The 13382-nt window shown below is 29.4% G+C and overlaps 1 protein-coding gene across 21 annotated transcripts in view; it reads left to right on the top strand.

Moving 5' to 3' along the window:
* LOC130671971 (basement membrane-specific heparan sulfate proteoglycan core protein) overlaps positions 1–13382 on the top strand; it is a 133510-nt gene that overhangs the window by 37659 nt on the left and 82469 nt on the right. For 20 of the 21 annotated variants that reach the window (XM_057476131.1, XM_057476135.1, XM_057476128.1 and 17 more), the window contains exons 7-8: positions 777–1058; positions 1224–1340. In XM_057476131.1, the coding sequence (XP_057332114.1) occupies positions 777–1058; positions 1224–1340 (399 nt within the window). The remainder of the gene's footprint in view (positions 1–776; positions 1059–1223; positions 1341–13382) is intronic. The other variant, XM_057476133.1, reaches the window with a different exon arrangement.

Raw genomic sequence — 13382 nt, 5'->3', positions numbered from 1 at the left:
GTCTTTGTATATTTATACATACATTCATGTAGAAAGAAAAGCGCATGCACTAGTTTACTCTTTAAATTCTTTACCTACTGCTAACAATCCTGTTTCACACTACGTTTTTTCGCGCGACCATTGAAAAAAAGTTTGAAAATCCAAAAGTGCACACCTCAATCACTCATTTTATTTTTAATCATTTCTTTTGTTTTATTTTTGTTTAAACTATGAATTTTTATCCAACTTTTAAATTATTAATGTTATTTTTTTTTATTTCTTATTTTCAGTTTAATTTTTTTTAAACATCCCGCGTTTTTGTCTTAGATGTCGCTCTTTTTTTAACCCTACTGTTACGTTAGTGCTGCTGCTAGTAGTCGATGGAGAAAAAAGAAAATAATAACAACAGTAAGAAAAATGGCAGCCAAAGTTTTCGTGAATGACAAGTTTTTGAGTTCTTATTAATTACAATTAAATCGTAAAGAAATGGGTAGTGATTAACGAACGGGCTTATTGTAGTCGCGTCCACGTATACGATTAAATCCTAACCTGACAATGTTCTTATATTACTTTCGTACATTACGCATTTTACCGCGCAGACCTGCGCACATTACACGCGAGTAAGGTATGATCATGGTGAGGATAACAGAATTTGTTAAAATTACGGAGATTTTACTGGAATGGAATTCGACTGTGAATGTAATTTTGTTATAATTATGATTTCTTTGTGTTAAATCAACATTTTATTTTATTTTATTTTTTTTTTATTAATTATTTTTATTAACAATACACGTCAGAATGCTCCGACCCGACCAGTTTGAGGTGTCGAGATGGTTCCTGTGTACCTTTGAATTATCGTTGCGATGGTGTTCCTCAATGTCCTGATCAGTCTGATGAATTAGACTGTCCGTTATTTGAGCATCCTGTCAATGCCACTCGAATCCTTCCAACAAACAATTGCCGTGGTGACGATACAGTACGATGCAGCGATGGTAGTCGTGACATTTGTTCTGTTCAAGTATGCGATGGAGTACCTGATTGTGATGACCATGGCGATGAACAGAATTGTGATGGTTCTAGTATGATTTTTTTTTTGTTTATTTTATGTATTATTTGTTGTTTTTTCTTGGTTTAAAATATTTTATTATTTCGATTTAAAAGAAAATTATTTTGCATTTAATTGAGTGTAATTTTTTATTGATATTTTAATGATAATTAATATTTTTGAAATGTTTTCTTTTCAGGCTGTAGTGAAAACGAATTCAATTGTGACGTATCTCGATGTATTTTGGACAAAGACCGCTGTAATTTCATCCAGGATTGTGAAGATGGAAGTGACGAACGTGGGTGCAAGTATCCAGGTGAGTTTAGTGTAATAAGTTGTTATTATTTCACAAAATTTTTCATAACTATGAACATTTTTATGGTACAATCTAAGGTATCCGTGGGTAATAAGGTAATGCGCGTTTTCATCCCCCGACAAAATATCCTACGGACATAATATCTCCGGACATAATATCCCCGACAAAATATCTTTCACAATTTTCCTGAAAAACTAGCACTCTTATTGGATAGTTATTTTCTATTTATAAATTCCCACAATTTTCCTGAAAAACAAGCACCCAAATTAGTTGTGAATAGTACAAATAAACATATATTCTTCACATCGTTGATATTTCTAAATTTTCATGTTTATTTTAGTGCTTATGATGTTGCGAGTTAGTTTGTCAAGAGAAATTTCGCTGATAGGATATTTTGTCGGGGGATGAAAACGCGCGGAACCGGGTAATAAGGCCTAAGTGCCAGAAACGATATTTAAAATAATCGCCTCCGCTAAAGGCTACTCTAGTAGAAGCGTCTTGCATAGAGATGTTACGACAGGTTTATAAAGTCCCGATACCACGTTCCCTGTCTTCTATATTTCATCATCCGTCATATGCTGTCGTAGCGCAGAATAAATTATAAAAAACAATCTAGTCTTCTGACTCTTAAAAAGGATACTGATAGTTTCAAGTGCTGTTGAACAAAGCGATCGAGTGTTCTGACTCTTAAAAAGTATTGTTGCTAAATTTGAGTGATGATTCATCTCTAAGACCAATTTTATTAAGTATAGTTTAACTATTAAAGTTTGTTTAACCCGTAGGCCTTATTACCCTACCGTAGTAAAATAAGGCCTATTCGTATGGTTTTTGTAAAAGTTTAATTTTTTGTTTGTTTATGGTAAAAATTACCATTACTTCATTATATTTTATAGCTAATGTATTGAAATAAAGATTAATGATACATTTTGATAATTAAATGCAATATTTTCGATTCTATTCAAAATCTCCCTTAGCTAGGCCTTATTACCCACCGGTACCTTAGTTATAATTATGAAGAAATTGGATTCTGTTGTGCACAATATTATTATTTGAAGTGCATTATTTTGAAAATAATAGTTCTGACTAGTACTTACACTACTACTATATTTAATCAATCTTTTTAAATACTTGAATTACAGTATTTAATTTTATAGATTTATAAATTTCGAAAGGTACTTTAACAGAGATCTTTATAATTTTATATTTAAAGAATGAATATCAGTTCTACTGAATGATTGATAACTTTCAAAATAATATTGGCTTAATGGAAAATTTAATGAATTCATATATTACTACTCAGTCTTTTAAAACAACGATTCTCATTTATACTCTAAAATATTAAGGTAAATTTTACACAGTTAATAAGAGCTGTCGCTCTTTTTTTTGCACTTATGCGAAACAATACAATCTTTGATGTGCTTACCGAGTAAATATATTTATATGGCTATAGCCATAATGTATACATATGTTTTTACGAAGTAATATTCATATAGTTTCCGAGACAAAAAAAAAGTAAATGGTGTACTCTGACATATAAATGGGTATATATGACCATAGATAACCATACATAGCCATATATAAAATCACTTGGAAATTATATATGGCATATATGATCTAAATGTGATTTTATATGATCCAAATACGATCATACATCCATTCATGGAATCACTTGAAAACGATATATGTAATATATGATCCATATGTGGTCATATATGATTCATATATGGTCATACATGATCCATGTGTGGTCATACATGATCCATATAAGACCACACATATCCATTTATGCAATTACTTGGAACTTAAATATGGCCATATATGTCATAAATGATCCATATATGACCATACATATTGATTTATGGAATCACTTGGAAATTATATGTGGCATAAATGATCCATATGTAGTCATATATGATCCATATGCGGTCATATATGACAGTACATAGCCATATATAAAATCACTTGCAACTTACAGATGGCCATATATGCCATATGTGGTTATATATGACCATACATATTTTTTAAATAGAATCACTTAGAAATTATATATGGCATATATGGTCATGTATGGCCATGAAGGATTCGTTTTTTCCGGATCGAAACTCCGTTCGTGTTTTTTTTCTTAATAAATGAAAAAAAAATTCTAAAACTAACAACGTAGACTGCTTGATTATAGAGTTTTGGATCAAATCTCACATTTTTAGCCTTTCGATAAGATTCTATACCATTAAAACACTTTTCTTTTTAAATCTTTCTAAATGAATTAAATTAAATCATAAAATTATTTGCCGTTATTATGACCGACAATTCGTAACATCAAAATTAAAAATAAATTCACCAGATAACAACAGTTTTTACGCAACTTAGTTACGGAGAACCAGTTTAGATCAGTGTGCTGTCTAGTTGAGGGTAACATTTAACTTTCCAACTATCGCTGATAGCCAAGCTGACGGCAAACTAGAAACAACCTACTGATGCAACTTGTCGCCAAGTTGGACGCAAAAATTGGCATTTCCACAAGTTGACGACAACTGGACGCCAAGTTTCTGAGAAAGTTGGTGGCAAAAGTTGACATTCCATTAGTTGAAAGAAAGTTGCCTTCAGTTTCCCAGCAAGTGGACGACAAGTTGTGGCAGTAAATTGCCGTCAACTTGATCGCAACTAATTGACGCCAACTTTCTGACCAGAAAGTCTTGCTATCAGGGTATTGGCTATAAGTTGGCTTCAACTTCATCAGAAAGTTGGCAACAATCTGTAGCCGCAATTTGACAAAGAAAGTTTCCGTCAGATCGTTGACGTCAAGTTTCGGCTGCAAATTTACGTCAAGTTGCGGACGAAATGGTTATCTGGGTCCATGTTTCGCAGAAAACTAGTTTTCCTGAGTTTAGTATTGCAATTTACCGACAGTAGCAAGCCGATAACAGAGGAAGTCGTAATAAAGCTATCGTTATATTGAAATAAAAAAATTAATATGAAGTAGTATGGTTTAATTAGCGCTCTGATGTTTATCGTAATCGTTACTTTAATTTATAAAAAATTTTACAAAACGAAAATTAGTCATTTTTATAATAGTATCCATAATAAAGTAATAGATTTTTTATGTTTTGCAAAATAGCATATAATATTTCTGCATGAAAATAAGGTCGCTAGAGTTAGTAGCAAGCAACGCTAGCGGAACGATGAAATGAATATTCATTAGTAAAAAAGAGCTTCGTCTCCTTGACGGCGAGACTCTTGTCGCTTCCACACGACCAACTAGAGGATCATCGTTGAAGTCAACAACGTGGAAAATATCCGGAAATTTCGGAGCTCCATATCCTCAATTCTCTTCTCAAATACTTTTAATACTGAGTTTCTTCTCTATTTCCGAAGCTCAAAACTCTATTCAACTTTCGCGCCAGCCTTTCCATTGTTCTCAGGAACCATAAGCTGCTGTTGAATTTCCGGATAGAATCAAAATCAATTCTCATTACATTCTCTTGCGTCTTATGCATCCCAGCTAATGTTGCTAAGTTTTCACAGATACTACTATTTAATATACATATTGAATACCATTTCAAAACAGTTGTAAATACATGGAGTTCGTTTTTGTCAATTTTAAAAGTTATTTATACATAAAAAATATATAAAACTATTATAGGATTTTATTTAAATCCGCATTCACTCTCGTCCGGAGTTTTAATAAAATTGAAAAATTGAAAATTAGGGGCAAAGTGGGCCCTCCAACGAATTTCGGATTTAATATTTTTTATTCTTTACACGTGTGATATTTGCAAATAACTATAAAACAATTGTATTTTAATAATATAAGAGTCATTTTAATAGTCTTCTGCGATATAACTTTAAAACGTAATTTTATTATCTTTGACTTTCTTAATAAATTATATTTAACGAACAGTTTTGGTGTTCTATTTTAGCCCTCATTATATAGGAAATTTCAATAAGCTTATTATCCGTCCGAATTTATTGATGATCCGAATTATAAAAAATTTTGAGGGGCCTACTTTGCCCCCTCCTCCTCTATATAGTACATAGTGAGAATATTAAATTATTGAATAGCTATAGTGACATAGTTTTTATGGGAATATTTTATATTTCGGTACAATATGAAATGTTATCTCGTGCTATGGTTGATGTAAGTCATACGATAGTTTGTGACTCAGTGAAATTATATTTGTTCAAGTTTTATTATCAGCTGCTTATAATTTTTAAAAATAATTTCGCGTGAATATGTGGAAAGGGAGCTCGTAATTATTTTCGTACTCAATATGAATGCCAAAATATCAAAGACCTACCCGTGTAAAAAAAATTGTTAAAAAAAGGTAAAAAAAGTGTTAACTATTCTAAACTTCAAAACGTGACAACGACGGACATTTTTTATACTTTTGAAAATTCAAGGGAAAAATCTATAAATTTTCTAATATTATTGAGATATGCTAAAACAAAAAATATTCAGAAATAGTTCGAAATCCGTTTTTTCTGAACGTATTTTGCACTGGAAAATGTTAATTTGTAGTATTAAGTCAATTGTTTTTTTCTGTGCATTTTTAGAAGTTTAAAAATCGTTTAAAAAAAGTTCGTCATTGTGTCAAGTTTTGAAGATTAGAATAGTTAACACTGTTTTACCTTTTTTTAACAACTTTTTTTTAAACGGGTAAGCTCACTATGTATTTGTAATTTTTTTTTTATAATTAATATTTTCCGAAACTTCCTTTCGGAGTGAAAGTCACTCCAAGAATATTATATAAATAAAAAATTCACTCCGCGTTCACTCCACAAATTTTTACAGTGAATTGAATAGAAATTTCAGAGTAAAGCTTAAGCTTTTAGAGATGTTTTGAAGTAATCAGTTCAAGGATTAGTTTTATTTTACGATAGATATGTTTTAGGTAGAGGAATGCTTGTTGTCTGTGCATAGAGAAGTTTTAGAGCGACTTGTCATAATGCCTTGTTTTCCTTTCATAATGCCAAGTATTTCTTGCGCCAAGTAATCCTTTTTTTCTGTGTAATCTACATGTCATAAAAGATCTTACAATCGATATTAAATTATTTATCACGGATACTACCCAAAAAAATGAAACAAATATCACGAATCAGAGTATCTTCTATTCTAAAAGTAGTTTTTTTTTCTTAAGCCTTTTTATCTTTTTCTTGTCATAATCCTTGTAGAAAATTTCTCTAGGACAATTATGAATTGCAGACAAGGGGTTGGGTTTTTGATGCACGCAAGGCACCACCACGACAAATGTCAACTTTACTGTCTTTGGGTATTAATTCCTTTTATATGTATATAATTCATATATATATAGATACACATATAGAACACGTATTTTATGACTCGAAGAAAATTTATATCATTTTTGCGTTATATATTCTGCTAAGTAATAATTATATATTTAAAACTACATAAAGATTTTAGGTCATCATTAATTGAATATTAAATTATTTCAGATTTGTTATTTTAATCATTAAATAAAATGTTAAGTAAGCTATTAAATAAAATCAATATCGTGAGATTTTGACGACAGAGTTAAATAGGTTTTAATTGATTTTATGTAAGTTTATTATTAAAATAGTATATTCTTATATATTAATATTGAGTTAAATGTGGTTTATATTGTACACATAAATATGCGGGTGCGAGCTTATGGTTTAGCTCTATTGAATTTTATTATACAACGTTTAAGCGTATGATAGGTGACGGGTATGTAATGAGTCTACGGTTATTTAAGTTCTTTAACGATTATTCTGGCGAGTCTGGTATATTTTAATACATATTTCATGAGTTAAGTATATAGAAATGATGTAATAATTTATATTAAACAATGAGTAAATAAATTCTTGTGAATTGAGAAAGTAATAAAATATAAATAACACAGATTCATTTGATCGTCATCATTGAAATTATTGAATAAATAAACTTATCAAGAATACACTTTAAAATATTTATATATATATATATAATTTAATTATAATTACCGTGAATAATGATACACAACTGTGATGGTTTTAAAGAGCGCGCTTGTGTCTGACGGTCTTGAGATGCGGTCGGGTTTACTCAATGCGATTCATAAGAAAAAATTGATAAGACATAAAGTTAATGTATTTTTTACTAATCTCGACGCATTTTATTTTTAATTATTTATATATATTTTTTTTTCATATTAATGGCGGGAAAATAACAGACGTTTTATAGTAGACAGAAAAAAAAATTTATTGGCGCAAGAAATATTTCGCATTATGAATTGAAGACAAAAATTTTATTAGGACTACAAAGAATTTTTTAACGTAAGAAATTTTTTTGTGCAGCAAAAAAGTTTTTTTTTTAATTTATAATGCGAGAAATTCTTTTTCATCAAAGCACTGCATAGTTTACTAGACTGGGCCAAAAAAATTTTTTTCGATACTGTGAAAATATTATTTCTGATGTCCAAAAAAAATTATTGTGCAAGTTTGAGCCCTTAATATTGATATTAAGAGACGTATCGTTACGACTGTTAGTTTTTTGACAGAAATTTCATTTTTTACCCAAAACTCGTAGATCATCTATCTGAAAAATTTGAGCAATGTATATTCTTAAAGGAAATTGAATTCTCTACAAAAAAACTCTCATAGTAAATTGACGTAAAACGAGCCGTTCCCTTGTAACCGTGCCTTAAACATTGATTTGTTTTTTAAATTCTTTATTTCTATTTTTGATTTTTGTAACTACTAGAAATATCAAAATTTTTTTTAATCAAGATACATATTCTTAAAGGAAATTTAATGCTCTACAAATAAGGTCTCTTAATATTTTTTGCTAAATTCACTCCTTCGAAAGTTATTCAGGATATTGAAGTCTTTTTGACTCAACTTCTACTTTGAATAACTTTCGAAGGAGTGAATTTAGCAAAAAATGTTAAGAGACCCTCGTCTTCGCCTCGGCCAACAATTACATGTGATCTGAGACATTTCTTACTTTACTGCCCTAGGTGTGTCATATACTATTCTTAAAAATGGTATTCTTGGTTCAACATTTTTTCTCTTGAATCAAGCCAACTTTTTTATCAGTGTAAAAAAAAAATTTATTCGAGTAATAAATCGATTTAAATTATTGCATTATTAATTTTAAATTTAACGCGAAGAATCATTTTCTTCATAGAATAAAAACAAAATTTATTTACACCATTGCAAAAAAAAGATCATGATATCTTGAAATAAACTTGCACTGTAAAAAATTTCGGTGTAAAAATGGACCCGGAGAACTTTACACGGCCGTGTAGTGTGAAATAACGGCGTAAAATTCTCTCGGTGTAAATTTTCAATCCGTGTAATTTTAACACGGTGTTATCTACTATTTTTACACCACTCCATGTTACTCGTAATTTTGATTTAGCAACAAACGATCATTGAATATTTATAACTACATTAATTTTATTTAGACATAAAATAGTATTTTGAACATTTAAATATTCTTATGATTAATTTTCTTAACGCAAAATTATCATGAATTATACATTCATGCTTTTGGCGGTGTAAAAAATTTAAATTCACACCGCCTAAATTTAACACCGAATTTGGTGTAATTTTTACACTAAAATTTTTACACTGGAGACATTTACACTACACCGGGTCCAAAAAATTTTTACAGCAAAAATATATTAGATTGAAAATTTTCCATATCATAATTTCTTGTGATTACAATATACAATCATTCGAAAATTTTTTTTTTCTCTCAGTGTAGATAATTTCTTATAGTTTTATTGTAATATTTTCGGGAAATAGTTTATACCAATTTTTGGTTAACATTAATTGCATTAGCCGTTGGCTTGCAAACGATTTCATCAAGCGTACAACGAATAAGTATTAATTTTTTATAATTCATTTTTGGTAAATTAGAAGTACGAAACCGTCTTTCACTTTTGTAGCTTAGGTGTGAGCAATCCACGGAATTAAACTCGCCCTACTCGCATTCTATATCTCTCTCAATGTGATAAGCGACTGCTCGCACTCTCTACTAGTAACTAGATTGGTAGGCGTTACCTTCTGAGAGCTTGCCACCGTAATAATTTTCATAACTCTTTCGCCTATAAAACACAATATGACTTGTATAATATTGTATATACATTCGTGTATACTAAACAATGAAACGATGAAACACCGCGAAGCGACTATACGCATATCCCATGTATGAGTGTTCTTGTTCATGGACAGTGGAGAGATACACATGCCATATTCATTGAATTATATATGTTTACTTTTGTATTGCAATCATATTTTTTTTTTTTAAACATTTATCACAGCTATTTTTTATAAATCGCACCGCACCTTCGCGAATATTACTAGATGAAAAATTTACTATATATACTAGTTCTTGCCACCTTGTAATTAGCGGAACACCAGACCTAATTATTACATTATTCCGAAAATTTGAATAATACTCTTAAGACTCAAAGAGAAACGATGAAGGGATATGAGGTCGGGACAAGTTTTCGTTACACTTTTTTTTTTATTTTATTTTTTATAATTACATAGTCTGTTATTACGGGAGATAATGAAAGAGATGATACATACGGTTCTTAACTTTGAAGGTATAACTTAAAATGTGCACAGTGTGACGTAAAAAAAAAACACATTTTTGAAAAAAAATAATTAAAAAAAGATTAAATATGAGTTTACTCCTGCAATTCAAATGTTGCGTATTTTGATTTTAAATTGTAATTTGAATTTTAACATCACAAGATATATATAGATGCCACAATTTTTGTCTCTTAAATGTATGAGATGCATTAAAAATATTTTTTTTGTAGCCATATTACCTATAAGTTAGCATTCGACACTACGGCTGCCCAATTTCAAAACACAGTAACTGACAAAAATAAAATTTTTGAAATATGCATCGAATCATGTTCACAAGACTCCACTGGAACTAGAAATACTAAAAAATCGATTTCGAAAAATTTTTCACTTACTGTGTTTTGAAATTGGGCAGCCGACTAGTGTAATATTTCATTTTAAAAAACTTTTTTTTTTTTTATTAATTTCTTATTGAAATTTTTCATTAAAATTATTCATTAGTATACTGAGCTATATGATATTTTTTTTCTCTAATTATTGTCTACTCATATTCATCATAAACTAGATGTTTTATCTTCTCTTCGTAATCTTAATTTATTTTTAATAATTAAGTTTTATAAATACTTAAAAATGGTTACGTAACAAATGATCCGAGGACAATTGATCCGCGACAATTAATCCGTGACAATTGATCCTTGCGACGATTGATCCGTCGATAAAATGCATGTAACATGAAAAATTACGCCCTTTTTTCACTAATTTTGTGTGCGTGTAACATAAAAAATATACTCACACACTAATTAGTGAAAAAAGGGCGTAATTTTTCATGTTACATGCAATTTATCGACGGATCAATCGTCGCAAGGATCAATTGTCGCGGATTAATTGTCGCGGATCAATTGTCCTCGGATCATCGGTCGTGTCACCCTTAAAATAAAAATACATGATTTTTAAAATTATTTTTATAAGAGAACTAGATTTTCCACGTCAACTAGAAGAATATTCGTACGAAATTTAGACGATAACATGTCATGCAATACCTGTAATTTTAAAGATCAAGGGTCGAGGAAAGAAAGGATTTGAAGTCTTTAATTAAATTTTTTCGGCAATCAAATAGAATATATTACTAATAAAAATTTTCCAGAATCAATTGATCATATTTTTGTTTTTTACCCGTGTTAAAATTTTATTAAAAAAATTTTTTCTTAAATTTACGCTGATTCTCCAAAATATTGAGATTTTTTTTGAGTTTGAAAAAAATTTTTTTTTATCTCTATGCTAAATTTCATAAGAATATTTTTTACCAGTATTCTACTGAAAAAAATTACTTATGAAGTGCAAGTAGTGATTTGAAAATTTAAATCCATCTAAAGTTGTATTGCATTATATTTTCAAAATATTTCTACTAATATCATTACATTGAATTATAATAAATTTTGATAATAATAATAAAATTTTTCAAGATTTATTTCATATCTAAATTACGTTTTGTTTTACGTTAAAGAAAAATGTTAATAATTGAACAAACACATGGTTCACTTTCCAGAGAATATTTTATTAACTGTTTAACTTATTTCGTAAATACTATTTTTAAAAGTCTTTTAAAGAATAATAGCTTTTAAGGCACGTCTATGTCGAAGAAAAACTGAACGTAAGACTTACCATAGTCAATAAGTTGAAAAAGTCCATTAGTATGAAAATGTGATACGAGATAGGTTTGAATAAACATGCTTTTTTAAACATACTACTTCTTTGTACGTGTATTGTGTACTTTTTTCCAGTCTTGCCATGAATTTTTTTTATCTGGTTTAAACTTTTATACGTCATTATTATTTGAAAATTATTATTTCTCAGACATTAAAAAATATTTCATATGACTATAGTTATTGAAAAATATAATATATATATATATATATATATAAGTATAATCATTAAAAAAATTATTCGTTCATTTATAATCAAGGATTGAAGTACTTATAAGTTGAAGCATTGAGTTTTATAATGGAATAGAAAAATCGGGTAATTGTATAAGTGGGACTGCCTACACTTTCGATAAGCAAAAATCCAATTTTATACATACATATATACTACTCTGACCCAAGGTTTTGCAGCAAGTATGTGTCGGCAGATTGAAGACAATTTTTCTTAATTAGGTCTTAAGCATCAATAATTTATGAACTTGTACATAAATTATAAAATACGCTTAATATCAATATGCGATACGAATACAAATATACGATGTCTTTGGCTCAAATAAATCTTTTTTTTCAGTGTGGGCATAATTTCCTTATTTTTCTTTGCATTGACTCTTGAGCTAACCACCAAAACTTAAGTAATATGTACACGGAGAAATTAATCTTGTTCAAAATGCTATGGTGTCACCGTAATACCGGACCATGTCGGCCACCTATCGGAAGTTGAAATAGACACGTTCAAAAATTACTATTAGCATAGTAAAATTTACGATTATATCCCAAATAACTGTAACTATTGTAAATTTTACTATGGCCATAGTAATTTTTGCATGCTATGGTGTCATTACTATGACACCATATCATTTTGAACAATAATAATTTCTCCGTGTATATGTGCCGTAATAGATAGTAGTTTTGTCCAGAGTATGTTAACAGACTCATCAGCAAGGCTATGCTAAAGTACTCTTGCCTTTGACTACACCCTATACTAGTATGCACTATACTAGTAAAGGGAAGCGGATACTGTCCAAACCACTTGCATCTTTGTGCTAGGTGAGCTGTTCTACACCGTAAGATTTATGAAATAACAGAACTATGTCAATTTTCAAGTACTCAAGAGCTCCAAATTCTTGGAGCTCTGAGATTAATCTTCAAAACCCCACTGTTCATCTTACAGCTTTATCCAAAAATTGTTATTATCTATTCAAAAATTTATTTTGGGAAATTTGTGAGGTTTCATCGGATATTTTCATCAATTTTTTACCTTTTAGGTGCAAAGCTTGGATAGGTATCATATGTTATAAACAAAAGTAAGGCCAGAAAATTGAATCCGCCGTGTAATTCAACACGTGGAAAAAGTTTATTCATAGATATTTGAAATGTGAGCACACGAACTTTGAAAAATAAGAGCCCCACTTTTATATAGTTACCTAGAATCGAGATATTTAATTCTTACCCATAACTTAAAAATTTTCCTGCATCTTTTCAGTTTAATTTTCCGAAAAACAAAATAGTACTTTTTTTGTAATTTTAATTTAATATACAAAAAATGATCATCTTAATTAAAATTACAAATTTCAAATTTTGTGGATAGAAAATATAAATTTTTCAATAGCTATTCCACTAGTTCACTTATTTAGCAATTAAAATTAACAAGAGTACCGTAAGACACTCTATAGATGTTGTATTTTTTTGTATATATTTTAATAAGTAGATGGTGCATACTTGAATTTTTTATACAACATTGGGAACGTGTCGACTTATGTAATAATAAGATACAGTGTTGATATAT

Source organism: Microplitis mediator, chromosome 7 (genome assembly GCF_029852145.1).
Source record: "Microplitis mediator isolate UGA2020A chromosome 7, iyMicMedi2.1, whole genome shotgun sequence".
Lineage (NCBI taxonomy): Eukaryota > Metazoa > Arthropoda > Insecta > Hymenoptera > Braconidae > Microplitis > Microplitis mediator.
This window is presented reverse-complemented; position numbering and strand designations above follow the sequence as displayed.